The 23904-nt window shown below is 35.4% G+C and overlaps 1 protein-coding gene across 5 annotated transcripts in view; it reads right to left on the bottom strand.

Annotated features, from left to right (window-relative positions):
• Positions 1–23904, bottom strand: part of DYNC2H1 (dynein cytoplasmic 2 heavy chain 1) — a 264075-nt gene that overhangs the window by 97041 nt on the left and 143130 nt on the right. For all 5 annotated transcript variants that reach the window (XM_045515383.2, XM_045515381.2, XM_045515382.2 and 2 more), the window contains 8 exons: positions 23344–23475; positions 22263–22335; positions 17014–17174; positions 14096–14221; positions 11264–11374; positions 7074–7229; positions 6781–6856; positions 2010–2218 (listed from right to left, as the gene is read on the bottom strand). In XM_045515383.2, the coding sequence (XP_045371339.2) occupies positions 2010–2218; positions 6781–6856; positions 7074–7229; positions 11264–11374; positions 14096–14221; positions 17014–17174; positions 22263–22335; positions 23344–23475 (1044 nt within the window). The remainder of the gene's footprint in view (positions 1–2009; positions 2219–6780; positions 6857–7073; positions 7230–11263; positions 11375–14095; positions 14222–17013; positions 17175–22262; positions 22336–23343; positions 23476–23904) is intronic.

The raw sequence follows: 23904 nt of genomic DNA, 5'->3' as shown, positions 1-23904 counted from the left end.
CAGTTCCACAGCTGGCCGTCCGTCTGCCGTGAGGTGTGATGAAATGCATCAATAACCTTATCGTTTCATCCCAAGAATTACCGTAAGCACTGCAAAGGCTCGATCTGTCAAGCGCTCATCTGAACAATTTTCACTTCACACTCCAGACGGGAAACTAAGCACAGACCAAGAGGCCCAGAGATGGAAATTACTTTGTCTGTCTTCATGAAGAGATGAGTTATTTTAAGGGAGGTACCGTATATGCATCTAAACCGCTCTTGCTGAAGTAGGAGAAAGTGTTCCTGATGGAGACTTATCCTCTGCCCACCCCCTCCATCCTTTCTCATCCTTGGCGGCTGCCTCTGAAGTAGTTCCAAGAGAACAGTTGGACTCCAGGAAGCCCAGGACCTATAAATATGTCAGATTTTGGAAAGACATGCTGTTCTTTGAAATTTTCCCTCTCCTATAAGCTCAACATTTGTAAACTTCCTTAGTGTATTCAATCACAATGTAGACATGTATAAATACATATGCACGTGAATGTGAGTGCATGCTTGTACATGTGCATGCATTTGTGTGTGTGTGTGTGTGTGTTCTCATTTCCTGGGAGACTTTTGGCTTCCTCCTTCTAACTCAATTAGATAGAAAGCTAAACACTGATTCTTGTAAATCATCCTAGAAATTAAAAAGTATTAGTCTCTTGGTATTTACACAGTTTGTTCATTTCAAAATGGCTGTGAAATTTTCTCTTCTAGACTGGCTGGAGTCTTCTCTCTACCCAGGATTATACACTGACATGTGTCCTAAATAAGAGACACATTAAGACTGATTAATTCTCATAAAAGAATATAAGCCAAATCATACCATTTACATGAAGCGCAAACACAGGCCGAGCTAATACAAGCTTAGACGTCGGGATGATGTGTCCCTTGGAGGGAAGGTAGTCACCAGAAGAGAACTTGGGGAAAACTTCTGGGGAGCTGGTTATGTTCTGTTTCTTGATCTCAGTGCTGGTTACACTCACATGTTCAATGTATAAAAATGCACTGCATTTGATTTACATGTATAATGTGCACTTTTCTGCATAAATTTTATTTTTCAATTTAAACTTCAAACAAAAGAGATGAAAGACTTGTCAGGGTACACTATCTGAACTAAATATACAATAAATAACTATGTGATATTTCTGTTTGCTCATTCACTCTCAGTTTCTCCCACTAGAAAGTAAAGTCCACAGACGCAGCAGGAGATCCATGATGCCTTAACAGGACTGTCACTGAGCAGATGTTCAATGTCTATTACTGAAGGAATAAGTAAATGAATGAAAGGTACTAGAAAACAAAGCAGATGGAATACTTAATGAAAGATAAGACAGCCAATAAGAGTAATGTATTTAATACTAGTTTTTAAGCTTTGTTGTTAGCCTTGTGTTATTGAAACAAAGGAATTTCTTTAAAAATTTTTAAATGAGAAAAAGGTACAATACAGAGAGAACTATATAACTGAATGTTTGTATATTTTGTAATTCATGAAGAAATGTATAATTTTAATAATCTATGTAATAAAAATATTATTGGGACATTTACACAAATATAAGTTTGTGGCAAAATAAACTAGAATTGGAATCTCTGGGCTACATTCAGTGCTATCTTCTGGAAAAGACTGCATTCTAGGAGGCTTTTATATGATGACTCGAAGAGCTACAGCTGGATAAAATAAATAAGCAGAAACAAAAATGTTGCTGTGCAAACCAGATAAAATGAATCCCTCTTATATATTTAGAACTACTTTAAATTTATAAGCCAGAGAATGAAGACAGATATTTGTTATATAATACTGGCTTTTTGTCTAGTCAGACGCCTGACTAGAGTTGAGAGGACCAGGCGGCATGCTGGCATGACAAATGATAATCCGTATTTGTGAATGATAATTACTTGTACATTTGAAAAGAAACAACATATAGTCAACAATATAAGAAATGATCCCAGTTTTTATCTGGTAATAAGTTGAAAATGATTAATTTTACCTACCAAAATGCTGCAGGATTTTGGTAGAGATAGGGAATATGGAAAAATGCTTTTCTTGTTCCTTTGGTTTAATACGTCAATTATTGAAGAATTAAAAACCTGCTTCAGGTATGACTGAAGAACTCTCAGGTCAAAATAGTTATCTATACGTCCTCCGTAAATAGCATTTTCAAGTAAACCATGTACAAATTCCCACTGTACATCTTTGGTACCTATAATTTAAAAAACACTTTATTAGTTTCATTTTTAAGATATAAGACATTTCCTAAAAGATCTTCTAAAATATTAACTAAATTCCTTACTCGTTATATTTATAGGATATAGCAATATATATTTAATTCAGTTAACTCATTCCTTTAAATTCTCATTAATATTAATATAATGCTTATTAATACATGCTCACAAATATTAATAATATTAATATAATCACAGAAGACCTGTTCCAGGAAGGAAGCTATCCCCACAGATGACTATGAACTAGGTGTGGTGGACAGCGAGGAACCTGGCTAAGTCTGTTAAACTTCCTCCTGGTGTCCCATTGTCTCAGCAATTTGTTTACCAAACACCTGCTTTTCCCCCCATCTCCACGTAAACTGCCTTCCTCCCCTTTGAAGCCCCAAACCACCACCCCAACACCCTCTTCTGTCCTTTAAGGTGAGGGTTTCAAACACTCAGGCAAGTTACTTAGTCTTCCTGGGTCCTTCCCACGTATACATGTGACTAACTTTTGTTTGATTTTCTCTGTTAATCTGTCCCATGTCAATTTAATTCTTAGACCAGCCAGAAGAATGTAGAAGGGTTCAGGAAAACTTCCTCCTCCTCAACAGCAGTAAACGCAGGAAATACAGATTTAATCTAGATGGTTAACATCACTGCCAGCGCTGCTAGTCACACATGCAGTATTTCATTGCTATTAGATTCAGCGGTGAGCACCATGGCAGTGGAACGCCATGCTGGCGACACAGGCGATTTAGGTTGCCTCGTGCAGAACAAGGACACCTTTGGGTAGGCTGGAGGACCAGAGTCTAAAGTTGTTTCCTGCTTACATCTTACTATTAACAGTGGCTAAGTAGATGTAACAAGGGACTTCACCAGTATTCATCAATTTTCTAATTCTGCCTCAATGTTCACTAAATAAGACATTAGTAATGGATATGCCATTCATTTTTAAGCAGGTCACCAGGACATACAGAAACATTACTGTACTTTTTATAATGTAATTATAAAACTTTATAAGGTAATTATAAAATACAAGCCATTATGTGAAACATTTTATAGAACTTTTATAAGAAAATCCTATTTATAAATCTTCTTATACTTATTGTGTTAGAGCAGGCAGGTAACTAGATATGAGCAGAGAAAGGGGGACATGGGCAAATGGCAGAAAACCATGCACAGTATGAACAACGGGGGTCCTTGGACAGACCAAGAAAAAGCGGGATCCTCCATACTGATAAGAAACCATTACATTCTGGGTTCACAAGTGTCCTGGGACAGGAATCTCCACCATCTGAATGTAACCTTTCACTCTTTATACCCCCAGCCGCATGTAACCTTTTGTTCATTATATCCTCATCCAACTTCTCCAGCAAGACTAAATAAGGACAAAAAAATCCCCCCTCCCCACCTGTGAAGGTGGAGGTGGGGTGAAGATCAGGAAACACGACCCCCAAACCCCTTCCTGCCAGTGAATGTTCTGCCCACTCGTTTTCACACCCATACAACCAGCTTGCCAAGGACACTCGGGGCAGCCACCCACCTGGGTCTACCCACTCTTTCCTTGAGAGCGTACTACCAATCCCTCAATAAATCCTTGCTTTGGTTTCTTGACATCCACATCTCATTTCTGTATTCTTTCTGGGGCAAGGCAAGAACCTTCTAGCTAACAACTGTTTTCAAGACAAGTTTTATTTTGTTTGGGATAAAATAAACTGAACAGACTTAACTATAACATTGTAATACTAATAACAGTCGACAAGTATTGCTAGCTTACTCAATATATTAATTGTACTAAAGGTTAAATGCTTCATGTGGGTTTTATTTAAACTTCTCAAAAATTGAACCAATTTAGGTAGGTACTATTACTAGGTACTTTTATTCCTAGTTTACAGATCAGGCTTAAAGGTTAAAAACTTTGCTCCTGGTCTCACAGTTAGCTAATCTCTATATTAACTGTCTCTTATATTAGAACTTCTCCTCTTTTTTACATTTAATTCTCCACATGTGGCGGCGGCCCCTTGGTATCAGAAAATTTTATAATCGTAAGATTACACAGTTAGATTTCCCCATGAGATTCAGTATCATTTTAAAACATCTCCCTCTTACTCACAATGAGTTAATAGTGTGATATATGTAAAAATCATGTACTGCTATTAATTAATTCCATCACAAGCTTGAAACACAATAAATTAGTCAAACTGCTTTGGTTTCCTCATCTTAAAAGGGCACTGACAATATTTGCCTCATAGCGATATTATAAAATCAAATAAATGTTCAAAAGCATTTTGAAAAACTGTCAAGCTTGCATGCAAGCTAAAGTTCTAATATATATCCTCCAAGAATCATGTTTCAAAATAAACATTAAACATAGTAACTCATGGAAATCAGAAAACTGACTGCTCTCAGCACTGAACGGGGAAATGTTGGGCCGTATGTAGAAAGGATTAGGGGAGGTGCTTCCCAAGTGTTGGTAATGCTGTTTATTGATTTGGGGCCAGTTATATAGGTTCAGTTTATGAAAATGTACTGAGCTGTACACTGTTCTGATATGTAATTCAAAACTTTTAAAATAAACTCACTTGTTATTTTTTGGCATTAACATTTGGCATGAGAAACAAATAAATTAATATCCTACTTACTCCTGAAAATAGACCCAACAGAAGTATATCCAAATATTCAGCCAAAGATATAACAGCTTTATGCACAATCATCCCAAACTACCCACATGCCCATCAAGAGAAAACCTGGAAACTACCCACCAAGAGAAGCAACGCAATCACAGAGTGGCATGCTATGTAGCACTGAGAATAAATGACTGTATCTTCATGTAACCATATGGATGAACTTCTCAAATATAATGCTAACTGAAAGCCGCTGAAGACTAAAGAGTACCTGATGTGTGATTCCAGTTCTACCCCAGGTGTTTACCCGAGGAGTTGGGGTTGGGGAAGCCAGAGGATGCTAGTAATTGGAAGGCAGCATTAGGGTAAAATCTGAGGTACAGGTAATGTTCTGTTCCTTGATTAAGGTGCTAGCTACATGAGTGTGTTCAGTTTATGGAAATTACACTGGGCTGTAACCTTATAAGTTCTTTTTGTACATATATTAATCTTCATTTAAAAGTTTTATAAATCTCATAAACATGTAAATTAAAATGGGATTTGGCCACAGCCTAGATATCTATCTCTATTCTTTTGCAGGAAAAAAGTTACAGGACAATGTCTGATGTTATTAACTCAACAGACAATAGCTGAGTGCCCACAACCAAGGGCTAGGCTCTGTGACGGGCACTGGGGACATACAGAGTAAACAAAACAGTCAAACGCCCTGCTTTAATGTAGATTCCACTCTAGTGGGAAGAGTGAACAAAAATTTTCTAAAAAGGATAAATAAACAAGGAAATATCAAGTAATACTCATGTATTAAAACAATAAAGCAGAACAACGGGATAGAGAACAATCAGATTACTTTAGATTTGGTGGTAATAAAAATGTTTCTGAAGAGGACACCTCAATGCTGAGATGTAAATGGAAAAAAAAAAAAAAAGAAATCATAAAGGTTTGGGAGAAAAGCATTTCAGATAGAAGTCAGGGCACCTACCGAAACCTTTAGGTAGGAGCAAGCCTGGTGTGTTCAAGGAACAGAAAGAAGACAAATGTGGCGCAGGTTCTAAATGGCAATTACATGGTTTACCTCACTTTTCTAAAAACAAACCTGTTTACTGTGTGGAGAATTTTTGAAAGACGCTATTGATGAACCTGAAGTAGGAGACAAGAATCTAGAGTTCTGTCTGGGACATTTTCAGTTTGAGATTCCTATCGACATCCCCTCTTCTCTAACCCTACACCAGTGCTCTGACCCGAGTGTCCCCCTACCCCGGCCTGCAGTCACCTGCAGGGATTGGACCACGCCTGTCTTCAGGATGCAGAGAGCCAGATGGCCTCAAGGGATCAGAGTACATGGGCTTGCTTGCTGCCCTATTCCACTCTATCATTTGTACCTTGATTCTTGATTTCTACTTACTCATACAATTGTGATTCTATAGAAACTTAATCTGCCATACTCCTGAATGTTAAGTTCCCTTCAAAGAGATCTGAATAATTCAGTTGAAGCCTGAAACTTCTGAAGGGCACAAAGTAACGATAAGGTCTTTCTAGCTTTCTGCTTCCTGAGAGCTACCGATCAACCAGAAATCTAATGGGTTATATCAAAACCAATGACCACAATAGATAATATAAGAACTTTCAGGCAGCACAAGCATGGCAGTCAGAGCATAAAATACAAAATAAAAAGCAAGACACAAATTTTATTTTGGGGGGCAGCAATTAGGTTTGTTTATTTAACTGATTTTTTTTTTTTATGGAGGGACCAGGGATTGTACCCAGGACCCCATGCACGCTAGGCATGCACTCCACCACTGAGTTATACCCTACCCCTATAAAACATAAATTTTATAATAGGAAGTTAAGTCACTCTTGAAAAAAACATGTTTTAAATAAGACCTTAAAATTTTTCATTAACACCAGAGATAAAAGTTATTATCATTAGAACTTACCATCAAAAAGCCTGTCAATAATGTTGTACCCAGCCCGCAGATCTGATAAAGAAAACTCATAAAACTTGGTCCAACCCTATCAAAACAAATTTTAGACATATTAAAGAACTATAAGCAGTGTTCAAAGATACACATGCATGCATCAGTTGCCCCTACAACCTTAAAAAGAATGCTCAATATATGCTAAAAGAAAAAAACCATTCCTAGCCATGTTTACTAAATTATAAAATCATAATAATGTACTATAAAAATATGTAAATCTTAGAATGTATCCAATACATGTTCTTCCTTACCTGTGGAATGTAATTTCTCCTCTCTTGACATGCTGCATGAAACCATGCCAAACTGAAGAGAGCATGAGCTCGGTGTATGTTATCTTTTTTGCTAATTTGCTCAGGAGTCCAGGATTCATAAGTACGCATTAAATTCTTCTTCAAACCTGGAGGTGACTAAATAAAAAAATAACAAATACCATATTGTTTAAAATCTTACCAATAAAATAAATCAGTATTTAACATTTGAGAACATATTTTAATGAAAAAACTTTTCACCATTACCAACTTTGACTTATTTTATTATTATGTTACTTCAAAATGTACAAATATAAAACCAGTTTTAAACTTCTTATACCTAATAGTTCATCAGCTATAAATCCAAAATAATTTTTTAAATTAAGAAAACATATACAACCAAAAATATTCAAAATAACCAAATTAGTTTTATATGATGATTAATGTATTTTACTGAAACTAAACCATCATTTACAATACAAATGTGATGCTGATTATTATGGGGCAGGTATTTTTGACTTCAATATGACAATTCTTCATCTCTAGGTACTATCTGAACTCCCACAAGGACTTCAAATTACTATATACATGTGATGTCAACTAATCTTCCTTATCTACTTCAGTTAATGTGGGTATCACTCAACATTGGCTCAAAACACAGATTCGAAGGGGAGGGTATAGCTCAAGTGGTAGAGCACATGCTTAGCATGCAGGAGGTCCTGAGTTCAATCCCCAGTACCTCCTCTAAAAAGAAAGAAAGAAACTTAAGTACCTCCCAACCCTAAAAAAAAAAAGAGAGAGAGTTCAAAACACAGATTCGAACCTGGAAACTGAAATCGTATATTGGACTAGTACAAGTCAAAAAACACTTATCCACATATCCACAATTGGTTTACATTATATTCTTAAATCATCAAAATAAAGGAAGAAAAATTCTGAATTCTTGGGAAATGAGTAAAATAAACCCATTTTAAAAATTAGCTTGTTTTAAAAATAAATTTTTTCTTCCAAAATGGTTTCTAACATAAAAAAATTTCAAATCAGTACATTAAGAATGCCTGCTAAAAAAACAGTAATTTCCTTTGCAAACCTTTTCATTCTATTTTCTCTTAAGTAAAAACTTTTGTTTAATATTAAAAAAAACCCTAAGTATTTTTATTTATGTATAAGTACTAAATACATATCCAAATGTACACTTTTAAAATGAAAATGTTTTATGTTTATGAAACATATGCCAAAAATTCTATTAGAATAAGCCAAATTTTCTAAGCACTATTCAATAAAGCATGACATTTAATTGGTAACTGAACAACCACTTAGATTTCTTAAAGCCCCTATACTAAAGATTATGCAAAATAAATAAATTATATACAACTACAGAGAAAATTATTACACAGACAATTGGAAAAATGACAAAGTGGAAACTCCAATATGTCAAATTACAAGATAAGGTAAAAGATATACTCAACGGCAAATTCACAGACTTAAAATATTTTCAACATAATTTCAAGTAAATATATATCAATTAAGCATTCAACATAAGAAATCAGGCAGAATGAAAGCAAATACAAATCTAGGGCAAACACACGAAAGAAAAAATAAAAAAAGCAGGAAATTCAGTGAATAGAAAAGAGTAAGAAAAAGTAAATCATTAACTATATTAGTTATTTGCAATATATTTTTAAAAACAGCTCTGGCAACTAATCAAAAAAGAAGAAATAAACCATAAAGTGAAGATTTAGCAATTTTTAAATATAATAATATATATGCGTGTACATATATACACATATAGAGTAATAATTTTATATGATAAATTTCCTAGGATTGCTAAAATTATTTGCATTGATTTAAGAAATAGAAAACAAATTTACCAATAACTTAAATGGAACCGAAAATTTCCATAAACATGTAATCAAATTACCTCCTAAAAATGAATCCTGGAAAAGGCTGCACATTAAGTTAAATATTCAAGGAACAGTTCTCCTGATATATTTAACTCTTCGTTTATTGAACTATTTACTGTCTTCTTCCTATATGCCAGGTATTATATAATAAGTAAAAAAAAAAAAAAAAAAAAAAAGGCAAGAGAAAACAGAGCCCCTGCCTTCACGGCTTATACAACCGACTCTAGAATATAGTTTAATAGAGGACTACACTGGGAGAGGGGCTGCAGAAGATTTTGAATAGATTTTTTTTCTTATTAGACATTGTAACTGACACTAATCCAGTTCACATATTTCCAAACATTGAATCATCTCTGCATTCTCTGGAGTAACCCTTAGCCTTTTTCTTCCTTAAATGAAACTCAACACCTTCAGACGAAAAACAGAAATGCTGATCTAAAATAATAGGTAGTTGTAAACAATTAGACGTTTATCATCAGAAGAGAGATTACATAAAACAGAGAAGTTTCTACAAACAGAAAAATTGCAAGGACCTTTTTTAACTGGTTTTTAAAAAGTTTTAATTCATTTGTAAAAATATTTATGACTTTGACCAGTTACATAAAATTATTACAAATACATTTTGTTTTGGGTACATCGGGGGGTTTGGTGACATCAGCCAAGCATCACATGTTAGAAGGATGGATGGATGGATGGGTGAAAGGAAGGAAGGAAATAAAAACTGAAAATCGAATTTAGCTATGTCAAAAAACAAATGATGTAAAAACTGGATAACCATGTGCAAAAGAATGAAGCTGAACCCTTATCTTATACCAAATACAAAAATCAACTCAAAATGGATTAAAAAACCTAAACCTAAGACCTAAAACTATAAAATTCCTAGAAGAAAACACAGGAGAAAAGCTTCATGACACTGGATATGGTAATGGTTTTTTGGATGTGACATTAAAAGCACAGGTAACAAAAGCAAAAACAGACAAATGGGACTATATCAAACTTAATTAACATCTATGCAGCAAAGGAAACAATCAACAGAGTTTAAAGGCAACCCTATGGAATGAAAGAAAATATTTGTAAACTACATATCTGATAAGGAGTTAATACGCCGAATACATAAGCACTCCTATATCTCAACAAAAAATCCAGTTTAAAACTGGGCAAAAGACTTGAATAAATATTTCTCCAAAGAAAATATACAAATAGCCATCAAGCATATAAAAAGATGTTCAGCATCATTAAATATAAAGGAAATACAAATTAAAACCACAGTGAGATATCACTTCACACTGTTAGGATGGTCACTATAAAAAAAAAAAAAGAAAGCAGAAAAGAACAAGTGTTGATAAAGATACAGAGAAACTGCGGGCTATTGGAGGAAACGTTAAGTGGTACACCACAAAGGAACAATATGGAGGTTCCTCAAAAAATTAAACAGAATTACTACATGATCCAACAATCCCACTTCTGGGTATATATCAAAAAAAATTGAAAATGTGATCTCAGATTTATTTGCCCACCCGTGTTCATGGAAACATTATTCATAATACCCAAGAGGTAGAAAATCTAAATGCCCATGGACTCATGAATGAGCAAAAAAAATGCAGTACATACATACAGGGGGATATCATTCAGCCTTGAAAAAGAAGGAAATCCTGTCGTATGTACAACATGGGTGAGCCTTGATGACATAATGGCAAATAAAATAAGCCAGTCACCAAAAGACAAATATTGCATGATTCCACTTAGATGAGGTATCTAAAGTAGTCAAACTTAGAGAAGCAAGAAAGTGGAGTGGTGGTTGCTGAGGGTAGAGAGAGGGAAATGGGGAGTTGCTATTCAGCGGACACAGAGGCTCAGTTTTGTGAGATGAAAAAATTCTGGAGATCTGTTGCACAACGAAGTACATATAGTTAACACTACCATATTGTACCCGTAACTTATAAATGGCTAAGATGATACATTTTACATCATGTGTCTTTTACTACATGATATTTTAAATATTGCCAAAAGTAAAAAAGCAACAATAAAATAAAAATAGCAAAAATAAATAATAATAAAATATAATATATTTTATAAATAGAAAAGCAAAAAATGACATTAAATAAAATTTGAAAGTAAAATTAAATGTATTTTTATAAATACCATTCTATTATTTATGTATATACTACATTTAAATATAAAAATTTTTTTGAGTATTTTGTATAACAGACAGTTGTTTAGAGCTTTAGAAGGCATGTAGAGGTTACTAAACTCAAGTTTAGTAACAATTCAAGTTTTAAATCTTCTTACCTCATATGTTATTTTCAAACTTGACTGTAATAAAATCGGAGTAAAGTTGGGATGAACTTCTGCAGTGAGCCAAAGACGAAAGGTATCTTTAGGCTGAAGAGTATTCAATTCCTTGTTTATAAAAACAACAACAATAAAAATCTACTTAAATATACACACAAATTGTCATTTTATAAATACATTATTAAGTACTTTTCTTACTAAAATCTTTCCATGACATTCTGATATATTAATGTTCTGAAATTTCTTATATTTCCTTAAATTTTCTTCTTCTTTATTACTCGCTCAGTGTAATACATATGAACTTGGATCTGGAACTGGGTCATTTGGGTTGGAATTCAAATTCTGCAACTTATTTGCTGTGAGACCTTTGGGTTGACTTACAATATCTCTTGCTAATAAACAAGGATAGTAACAGTACCAACCTCACTGGATTGTGTGAAACACTTAAAACAGTCCCTGATACACAGTAAGTACAAAGTAAGTGTTAGCTGTCACAGCTATGGCTCAACCACCAGCCATCCTCAGGCCTGCGGGTTCTCACTGCTTCAATTCATACTTCCACAGATACATAGTAAGATAAACTCCTCTACTGGCAATTTCTAGGGTATTCTATTGCCTAGGATATTCAAACCTTCACTATTCAAATTCCTCTACCCATGTTTTAGTACTTATTCAAACTTCTATGTCTCTGCGTCTTTACTCATATTCTTTCTGCCAGTTATTCTCTTGTAACCTGACAAATTCTTACTCAACTGTCAAAATATAATTTAAGTAATCATGTCCTAGGGGAATACCTTCTTGAACTGTTCACTACCACAATCTGAAACAGAATTAATCACTGATGGTGTTTTGTAAATTCCCTTCTACGGTATTCATCATACTACAATATAGTTATTAATGTGGTCTGTCTCTTCTAAACTAAGCTCTTAGAGAGCAGGTAGAAATTTTGTATGTAACCAGCACCTAGGACAATTTCGGCTTACTTCTGTACTACACAAGTATTTGCAGAATAAATCAGTAAGTGAATGAATAAATCAGTGACAAAAGAAATGCTGAGAGTTCTAAAATAAAGTCTAAAAATTATTTTAATAAATATAATCTAATACTAGCATTCATTACTAATATCATGTGAAATATAGAATAAAGATGATCAAAAAATGGCAAAAGAATTGCCATGAGAACACTGTGCTTGTTCAAAATTATAAATTATAATATGTATCTATACCTAGTAATAATTTTAAAATGAAAAATGTGAGTAAGATTTTACCTTGGGATAGCACATTTTAAAAGAAAAAAGAATCCGTTTGTGATACAGCTGGATTTAAAATCAACTTATAAATTTATAGCCAAATGATTCATCCAAACTTCCCAAACAAAAGCAAAACATTTTTAAAAAATTATTAACTTTTATCATATAATCTACCCTATATATGCTTTCAGAAGTCCTAATTAAGATTTGCTTCAAAAATAATAACTGCAATTATATTTTACATAGATTAATAGCCATTGTTTGCAACAGAAAGCAGGATTCAAGCGCTCACAAGTCTTCCTCGTATGTTTCATAACATGATTCATCAGACATGAATTTTATACTTTTATACATTAGTGATTTTTATAGAAAACTGTAGTAATAATAAAATTACTTGAATATTCATATATACACCTCACTTCTAAAATCTACATCTTCTTTGGACAATAAGTAATGAATCATCATGGTCCATCACTTCAGTCACTCAGTCATCGACTCACTGATCAAAGATTTACTGACAACCTATTTTATGGAAGGTGCTACAGTTGCCAATTAATCAGGATTGCACAAATTTTCAACATATGACAACTAGGCTATGGCCTCCCACTCTGTTCTGTTCGGTTCTATCTTGAATAACTTCTGCCAGATTAAGTCAATTAATTAATTAATTAACTCCTCTGCTAAGGCCCCCCCTTGACTCTGTGTCCTAGAACAAAAATCCCAAACACTTGCACATGGTTCTGGGAGTACCCCACAACCTAGCCCCTCCCTGGCCATCCGTCTCTACTGCCCTCCATTGCGCTGCCTGGCCCCTTCACTGCATCAAAGGGCCTCTTCATCCCTCGCACTAGGCATGCGCATTTCCATCCCTGTGTCTCTACTTGTGCTGCTAGAATTAACCAAGATATCTTTCCCCCTACACTTAGCCCAATCACGTAAAGCCTTCAAGCGACATCTTGTCTTCGGAGTCGTCTTTAACTACCCAAGACCATGTTCATCTTTCTTAAATAAGCACCAGACTTAAATCCAGGTCTGCATTTAAAACCTGCCCACCCATTTGTTCTGTCTTAAAGTTACTTTCGTCCTGAGGCCACTGGATTTAAATAAAACGATTGCTTCAGTTTTACATCTCAGCTTCCTTAGCACCTAGGAAATTCTATGGTTCCATCTGACACCTCTGCATCTCTTCTCCACATGCAGATACAACAGAATAAGAGCATGAAGAGAAATTAATGGTATACATAGGTCTTCAACAATTCTTTAAAGCACTTCCCCATTTTTCTTCTGAAAAAAATTCTCTAAGCCTCCTGCTTCAGTCCTGATTAATCTCTTGGCTTCCCTTAAATTCCTTTAAAAAAGAGATTTTTTACAGACTTCCTGTTAAAATATCCATTTTGGTTTGTGCAAATGTACATATTTAAGAAGAAAATATTTGACAGATTTTAAATAATTTCTCATCAAATACTAAATATTTTGAAAAAACTCATAACCAGGGCATGACATTTTAATACTGATGTTCCTTGGAGATGACTGAAGTGAGTATCTCAGACGTTATTTGCACCACATTGGTCTGAATCTACCTTTTCCAGAATCGGCAGCCAAGATACCACAAGATGTAAGTTCTTCAAACAGAGCCAATCTCCGTTTCGGGCACATTCTTTTAGCATCTGAACTGCTAAATCAGCTTGACCTTGACCCATAGCAACCTGCAGAAACAAAAATAAAAAATAAAACTAGAAACCAAACATCTAATAACATGCTGTAACATGAGAGTTTCAAATTACCCTTCCACACATACTGAACTAATTCAATTACAGCAATCAGTGTTCTGAATTTTTAATAAGAAATATCAGGCTCTGTTGCCATTTCCAACAATTGTCTTCTTTTTGTCTTTACATCAATGACAGATTTCTAATATTCTTCTACTTAATGAAGGCATATTGTCATTACAGTTTTGCCAGTGATAGAACAGTATGAAGAATTACTGAATAGCCTTTAGTTCCTTATCCCACTATTTTCTGTATTTCTTACCCTCTCAAACATGGACCTTTAAAAAATAACTTTTCATAATTATTGTTTTATTGAATTATTTGAGGAATAATTAACACCACCACTCCCTCGACATTTGTTTCTCTTTTAAAAAATGTCTCCAACATTGCCCACATTTGGCTCTCGAGCTCCTGGTCTGTTTAACTGTGTCACCCCCCAGCCCTTCATCATGGAGCAAGGCCTCACATGCTGGTGGGCCCCAAGACTCCGCACTCGGCCCCCTGCTCCTGCATTCCTTCTCAGAAGAGGAGGCAGGGAGGAGAGAGAGGAAGAGAAATAGAGACAGAGGGATGGGAGGAACAGAAGAGAGGGAAGAGGAGGAGGGAGAGAGACTCCTGATCTCACTGGAATGCCACCCCAGTTTCTCCAGTCCCGACAGTCCATCCGCACTTAGGTCACTCATGTAGTGGAACAGGCCAATTTATAAAATAGAAAGCTTCCGAGCAGAAGCTAAAAGACCCTACAGAGCAGATTCAGTATATAAGATTTCTATATTTGAATGAAGAGGTGACTACTTAAGTCTAAGATTATAAAAAAGCTTCAGTCAAAAATCCCAAATGGTTACATGCTACTTACTATATCAAGTCTCAACTCTTCCACATGTTTTTAAAGGATAATTTAAATAATACTTATGTATCAGTATGGCTACACCCGTCTTTGTGTATATATATAATTTATAAATGCACATACAGTGCGAGTCCTGGCTCAAACATTTTACTGAGTACATGGTTCAAACACCTTGAAGAGTGCTGTTATAGATTACTTCAAACCACAGAGATTTCTTTTTTCATAATGAATACAAGACAGCATTTCATTGTTTTTTTAGTTGACTTTTACAAGTATTGATTTTGTTTTTCAAGTAAGACTATAAAGTCTTTGAGACTGGGAACCGTGTGTCTAATTAAACGTGTACTACAGCACGTAACACAACAGCTAATGAATACTCATATATTGATGTGCTGTTAATCTTCAGGAACTAACCCAGACCTAAGCAAATAGGAGGGATGAAACAAATACTGGTTGAATTGTGTAGACGCACGTACCTACCATTATTAAAATGTAAGAAAAAAAACCCTCAACTCATGTACGACAGGATCAGAGGAAAAGAAAAAAAAAGAGTATTTTGCTGAAATGAAATGCTGGATAAAACTGGAAATTCAAATTTTCTATAAGGCATAAATTGTATGAAAACAGCTTAAAGGTTCATAAAACCTTAGAAGAAAACATTTACTATGAGAAAAAAGTGTATTTTCAAACAGTGTAACAGGAAAATGTCAAGCAGATGGTTAGCCCCCACCTCAAAAAGAACACATATTTTCTTGAAATAAAAATTAAGTTTTGCATGAAGAATCTATCATTATCCTTAGCAGATATATTCTGCATAGCAACAAAATTTTAACATAGTAAACTTATGAATAAATGTCTATATTTAAAGGTTTTACCATATTAAAAAATTTTGCAAGTTCAGTACACGAAACTCTAGAAATTTAAATAGTCAAACTTACTGTGGATGTAAATAGCTTTATCTTTCTGCCAGCATCCCTGCTGACAAACACGTCCTGTAGAAAAACGGTCCCCTTCCTCAAGACACTTCACTGACAACTAAAGATGATCCTAATACGTTAATGTACTGTAACTAAGATTAAATGAAACTCCCTAGAGTCAGACAGTGCAAAGCCTGCACAACTAAGCCAAGCTCTGCTATTTTGCTCCCTTCTGTTCATGCTCCTCATAACATTCTCACTTTTCAATTCTTGGTTGCTGTGAAGTATTTGCTTTTTTAATCATTATGAATTATTTTCCCAATGAGAAAGATTTACTGCCAGGTCAAAAGTTGAGGATAAATTAATACATTTTTAAACTTACATGCCAACTGAAGTGAACAAACTAAAGCTCCTAAATTCAGCTCAGGACCAAATGGTATTATATTGGACAAACTTATTATCCTACGAGACTTCTGATGGATTTAAAATCAAGGTGTCTGGGTTTTAAAATAAAGGTGGTACAAATGGCTGTCTTTCTGGAGGCTCTAGGAGAGAATTCTTCCCTTGCCTTCTCCAGCTTCTAGAATCCACCTACATTTCTTTGCTTGGGGCCCCTTCCACCATCTTCAAAGCGAGCAGCATAGCATCTTGTCAGCTCTTTGACCTCTGCTTCATCACATCTCCTTCCTTCAGGCCTCTGTGTCCCTCTTACAAGGACCTTTATGATTATTTATACTGTGCCCAGCTGAATAATCCAGGATACCCTCTCCACCTCAAAATGCTTAGATTACGTTTACAAAGTTCCTTTTGCTGTGTAAAGTAACAAACTCCCAGGTTCTGGGGATCGGGACGTGGACACTCTGGGGAGACCTTAGCTGGCCAACCACAGCCTGTCTCACTGACAGAACCAAATGTGGCAGGAAGAGCCACAGCTGGAGCAGGAACACAGGGTAACAGGTACTGACCTGGTGGTAACACTCCGCGCTCCTCTCGGCACTGGCAAGTTCTTGGAGCTCCTGGGAAGGGTCTGCGCCCGGGGAAATAATAATCAAGATGGGTTCAATTTCTAGCGTCTCTTTGTACAAACGTTTGAGATTCAGAGGGGGTGGGGACAACTCCTTTAGTCCTAAAAGATATATTAAAGAAATTGAAAACAGAAAGCAACATTAATCGGGGAAAAAAGTCTGTTAAAACTAACTGGATGATACATAATAGAGAGTAACTAGGTGAACTATAATCCTATACATATTAAAGTTTTCTCACTCTAAAATCATTCACTTACTAGTAATAACTAACGTTTATTGAATGCTTCAGGTGCCAGGCATCTTCCCAAATGCTTTACATCCCTGCCATCGTCTAATCACAACAACGCTAAGAGGGAGGTGCCCTGAATACCACACTCAACACACAATCAGCACTGTGGTCTTCATACACAATTCTCTCCGTACTAGATGGAACCCAACCATCTAGCTGTACAGCTTCTCATTCATTTATACAGTAACTGAGTGCCTCCTCTGTGCCATGCGTGTGGAGAATCAGAGCTCCACATGACCTGGTAAATAACATCACTGTCAGGATATAGGATCAACAGCTATTTCTTATGCCCATTCATCTAGAGAAAAATAAGTGGAATAGAACGAAAAACCTCTCCATTTGGAGCAGAAATATACAGCTCTCTATATAGTTTATGTTTGTTAGCCAAGCGGCCCGATGCAAATCACCAAATTACACTGTGCCTCAAATTCTTCAATTATAAAACATGGATGAAAACAATCCATAGGTTACTTAGGGGCAAAATAGGATACATAATAAAAACAGACTCCATTTATTTATCACCTACTCTACACTAAGCATTATGTGAGGCAGTTTATTTTATGTATAAGGAAACTAATGCACAAAGAAATGAATGCCTTGCCAAATGCTACCCAAACTGCTAACTGCGTTCAACGCAATTCAGTTGTACATTTTTCTATTCTGAAGCTCTTCACAAACTATGAAGTTTGTGACAAGAAATTATAACTTTGCTATTATATTTAAATCTCTTCTGTTAAAACTTCTAATGTTTCCATGATTAATGTATTTAGTAAAAGCCAAGCTAAGGAAGACCTACTTCAATTAAAAATCAAAAATGCACTTGTTTGAACCGAGCTGAAAGAGAAGAGTATGACACAAGAGTTTCAAAATAGAGGATCTGAATGTAACAGAAGGAACAGAGGCAAGAAGGGCTTCTTTATACCCTCAACTGCAGAACAGACAATATTGCAACTCAGGAATTCCAAAAGAGCAGGAAAAGACATTCTTAAGGACTCCCACAACAAACTTTAACATACGAATTCAGTGTCATCAAGATGGGCTAAAATAGGCATTTCCAGATGACCATCCTGAAAAGACAAATTTCACACCTGAACCGCTCCCCTCTCTTCTTTCTAACAGCAATCCATAATGCTGAGCAAGAATTCTCAAAGACAGAAGTGTTCCTAATACTAGGTGAAATGTACCTCAACAGCCACTTAAAACTGATGAATTAAACCTAGAGGCATGTTTTGTGAATTTTGTTTTTATTTAAATTTAAATTGGTAATCATACTGTCTAATAATAAAGAATTCTTATGTACTTGTGGCAATGTAATAAATATTTTCACCCCTTCAAACATTCATTTATTCCTAAACTCAATAAACATTTGAGGCCAAATAATGTACTGTGATATGATAAAATGCACTGTAAGTCTTAACAATGCACATGGCCTTTGACTCAGTAATTCAAATTATAATTAATTGAAGAAATAATTCAGAATTTGAATGCAGAAGCATGTACAAGAATTTTTATTAACTTAATATTAGTTAAACTGGGCAAGACAGTAAGGTTTTAAAAACAACTGAGTAATTTCTGATAGCGATACAACAAAAATGAAGTTACAAAAATGACGAGGTAAAAGGTAATTTACATAAGATAATAGACGGATGTGGTTCTAAGCTGCTGAAGTGTAGCACTTAAGCCGAATACACGTTTCCTTAGGTCTTTCCTTTACCTTTGAACACAGATTTCACAGGACAGACTGAGCTACGGAACCAAAGACCACGCAGAAGGACGTCAGTATGCTAAGAGAACTAGAGGGCAGTAAGACTAGGAAAGCTGCAAGGCCCACAAAGACTTTTTGATGAAGAACCTTTGAGAAGTTACTGCTCCCTGTAGCCACTGCAGCACCTTATGGGGACATACCTCTTACCACCTCAACGCACATCATATCTTGTTCAGGACAGTTATTAAATCAGAATTACAGGAAGTCAGAATATTTGCATCTGGTAACTGCTATTTTCAAAAAGTAATGTAGGAGGTTTTGCTAGTACATCAGGTTTGGTTTGCAGGATTATACTAAAGTGATACGCCTAAAAGTTTTGAGGACTGCTTTGCCAACTTAAGTCTTCAAATGGAAAGTACTTTCATAAACACGTCTTTGTAAGTTACTATTTTAAAGTTTATAGGTTATAAAAAGGATTGCTAAACCTTAATAGAAAATTTTTCCATAAGAATGATACTTGAGAAATCACATTTGAAATCGAATCTCTAAACTCTGATTAAAAAGACCAGTGCTTGTCATTCTCCAGTAAAATACGAATTTTTAGAACTTATTCACACAATAGAACCTCCAATTTTATATAAAAACTGTATTCATAAAACCACTTGACCAAATACAAAGTTATCCAGCCATGTATCAGTATATGTAGCTTTTGCTTAGAAATAGGTAGAGTACGATTTTAGAAGCATATTAAACTTTCAAAGCATTTGAATATGTGAGTATCATGAAGTTTTCACTTTATGCCATTAAACTTTAAACATCATTTAACCTAGAGATGAAATAGTACCATACAGAAGTACTCCAAGGGTTGGCAGAGGATCAAACTATAAATCCAACAAGAAAGGTCATGTGCAATGTGGCACAAAGAGCCTATTTTTAAAGATTTAAATGAGTGAGAGGAGAACAGCCTCCTAAGAACCTCTCTGAAAACTGCCTCATTTTACTTAAACTTGCATTTGAGTGATAGGAACATAAAACAAATATGCAGATGAGCTGGAAATATATCAGTTAGTGTTAGGAAAAGGGTAAAGAATTAAAACAGGTAGATGTGCTGCTACTGATTACAGATGGCCCAGAAAGACCTCTCTGAAAATGCAACATTTTAGGTTGATGTCTGAATGATACAGAGAAGCCAACCACAAAAAAGAGAAGAGAAAAGAAAAAAAAGAAATAAATAAAAAACAACGCAAACAAACAAAGAGATAGCAAACACACCGCAAAGGTCCTAAGGCGGGTCTGCCCACGAAGGCACAGTCGTAAGCGAGAGGGGTACCAGATGAGGTCAGAGAAGCAGTCAGGGGCCAGGCCGTGTGGGGCTTCGTAAGCTTACACAGTTGATCCTTGGACAGTGCAGGTGTTAGGGGCACCGACCTTCCACACAGTCAAAAATCCACACATAACTTAGAGCTGACCCTCTGTATCCACAGTTCCTCCATATCCACAGTTCCCCATCCTCAGAGTCATGAAGGACTGTAGAATTTACTATTAAAAAATGTTCATAAAAGTGGACCTGTGCAGTTCAAACCCATGTTGTTCAAGGCTCAACTGTGTATAAATCTGGATTTTATTCTAAGTGTTTTGAGAAGAATTTGGAGATTTTATACAAAAAAAGCGAGATGATTAATTTTTCAAAGACCACACAGCCTTCTAGAGAGCAAGGACTGAAGAGGAGGTAGTAAGTGAAGCAGGGAGCCCGATTAGGAAAGCAGACACTGATTTCACAAACACGCGTGATGCGATGCATTCTGGAGCTGTTCAAGGTATTTGAGCACAACCATGAACTAAACGAAGTTTGTGCCCTCATGTGGCTAGCAACTGCCAACAATATCCTTCTAAACTGAGAATGCATTTGATTCTTTCAGTATTTAATAAGAACACAGACTCTGGAGGAGGTTTGAATCCCATCATTTCATTGCTGTGTGATCTGGCTTCCTCATTTTTAAAAGGATGTAAAAATAGCCTCTCCTAAAGTTGCTGCAAGGATTAAACTATATAGCACTTAGAACAGTACCTGGAATACAGTGGGAGCTAGGTAGGTGTTAGCTATGATTATTCTTACGAACATTCACGTTTAACATGTAAGAGTGAGTTCACTAGGACAAAACTGGTCATCTGAAGCTAAGAGATAATATCTCAAAATAGTACTCTGACATCCCCAAATGTAACAGTTTTACACACTAAAAAAGAACGATTATTCAGTACTATTAAGTTTCAGTGATAAGCATGGAAGGGCCAGTATAATTTTTCAATTCCATAAAACTCTGTGCTAGCTTGTTTATATGAGCAATTTTAACTTAGAGAAAATATACATATGTTAGGCTTATTTGATTGCAATTTACAATTTACAATTAATAAAAAAGTTTCTATATAAAATTTTATATAAATTATATGAAAAAATTAAATAGAAATGGAGGATTTCTAGAAAAAATTGTCAGTATACTATTTTAGTTTTGCCAGACTTTTCATTTCCAACATAATTCTAAAACCTCCTGTGGTTTAGAATAGTAAAAATCCACTATTCTTGGATGATTCTGTGCTTCAAGTAAAATCTTTTTCAAACTCTTTCTTTGACATAGTTTTTCTAAACTTTTCTTGTACAAATACTAATATGGTGTATTTTTTCAAATGAGTGATAATTTTTAATTCTTCCTTTAAGACTATCTGAAAGACTTAAAAACTTATTACACAGCTTGTTTGCAATTTAAAACAAGTTCTCCTTTTTTGTTTTAAGGCAAAAAATAACTCATTTTGAAGGCTTTATTTCCTGAAAATATGGTATCTGTGAATATGTTTTACTTTAATTATCTAAATCAAAGATCTGATGGCCTGCTTTCAAATCCTAATCATGGACAAATGTATAAATGTCTAAAGTGCTTTCATAAGAAAATAGTTTTTAAAACTCTAGATACCCTAAATACAGGATGTCAATTATGCATCAAATTTAACACATAATTAAGTGCGGTCATATCCAGCACAAAGCATTGATTCTTTAAAACAGGTAGAGACTGTAAGATTAAGTGGAATAAAGGAAAAAAGACCTGGTAATCTTTCTAATCTAAAATCAGCATAAAATGAAACGTAAATTTAGAACAAATAATTCAAGTCTGTGGTCTAGTTCTTTAAGAGTGCTGTACTTACCCAGGGTTTTACATGCAAACAGAGCCATGGCACTTTGCAGTCTGTCTGGTCTGAGAGCTTGTACCACAAGAACCTTAAAATAAAGTGCAGAGTATTTTTAAATAATCACGTTTCCACAACAGCTGTAACTAACAATAGTTAATTAAACAGATGTTGATCAAAATATGTGAACACTAATTACTGTAGCACAGTATTTCCATGCCTCAAACTATCAAAGTAGGTATAAACAAAGACACGTTTTTAATAGCTGAAATATTACTAAAACCTATCAGATCCATCATCAAAAGTAAACGCCAGCACGTAATGGTCGTAGGGTCAGCTGTGTCCTCAAGGTCTAATTAAAGGGCCCAATGGCAGGTGGAAGTAAGGGGTGTAAGTAAAGGCGTTTCTGGTGACAGCCGTGCAGAGGCCCAGAACTCTTCTCTAAACTTTCAAGTCACTAATTTTACGCTGAATCACATATATCTATTCTTACATCTGTAAGTTTTCAAATAAAGCTTTTCTTAGCTGCACCCCTCTCCCCTTTTTTAAAAACAGATTTGAAGAAATAAAATTCAACAAGGGAATACAAAGAGACAGAAACACAGCCAGCAGCCTAGTGAAGAGATACAAATGGGAGGGTTACTTCCTGGAGCACCACATCCTGTAGCCCCCCCCAGCTCTAAGACTTTGGTCTAGCAAAGACTGAGCGGAACCCACCAGTAGGTTTCATCACTGTGTTTTGAAATGGAATGGAAAAAAAAAATCCCCTATTCCTCACCATACGGTCTTTTTCTTAGACAGAAGCCTGGGATATGAGTGAAGAACCTACACAATCTATACCGTGATTTCGTTCTATGAGACAAGTTCTCTATTGCAAAGTCACCCTTGGGCCTGGAGGTAGGTGGAGTACGGAGCGCTTCCCTGGGAGACACCAACCCAGAGACTCTGCCAGTGGTTTCACTATCTGCACAAGGTGGCCAAGGCAGAACCCTCACCCACCTGTGCCCATTAAGGTTATCCTCAAAGCAAAGCTTTTATTGAAATGGATTCTGAATGACAAAAGAAACAGGAAACACTTTCATGCATTTAGATAATTTACCTGCTGAAATAGGGAAACTTTCTTTGCAAGAATAGAAGGAAATTCTTGCTCACACATTGAATTATGACAATAAGTACGCCACAGAGCTGCATCTTCAAAGCAGAGCGTCTGATAAAGACTGGGGAGGGCAATCTGAAAAAATAAAAATAGCCATATGCAGTGATAATGACATACATGTAACAAACACACACTTCCTAAAAAAGTAAAAGGAAACTAATTACTGACAGATGTTTATCATTTGTTTTTTAATTTGTATTGGCTTATTTAATCATTTCTAGGTCAGAAATAGTACAGTAGACTAATCCAGAATTAAAAGAAAATATTTCCAAACTAGCACTAAATCAAGTTAACAAATCTTTTCTCTATGTAAAAACATTGCTACGTATCTCCACCACGTGGAAAAAGAACTTTCACTAAAGCCAGGTGCACATCGCCACGCTCCACTGCCACAACGGAGTTCCACAGTGGAGTGTAAAAATATGCCCGGCTTCAAATCTTGACTCTATATTTTCTAAGGGACTCTGTGCCTAATTTCTTCATCTGTTACGTAAGGACAGTAGC

This window comes from Camelus bactrianus, chromosome 10, assembly GCF_048773025.1.
Source record: "Camelus bactrianus isolate YW-2024 breed Bactrian camel chromosome 10, ASM4877302v1, whole genome shotgun sequence".
NCBI lineage: Eukaryota > Metazoa > Chordata > Mammalia > Artiodactyla > Camelidae > Camelus > Camelus bactrianus.
The sequence above is the reverse complement of the archived record's forward strand: the minus strand, read 5'-3'. Positions and strand labels throughout refer to the sequence as shown.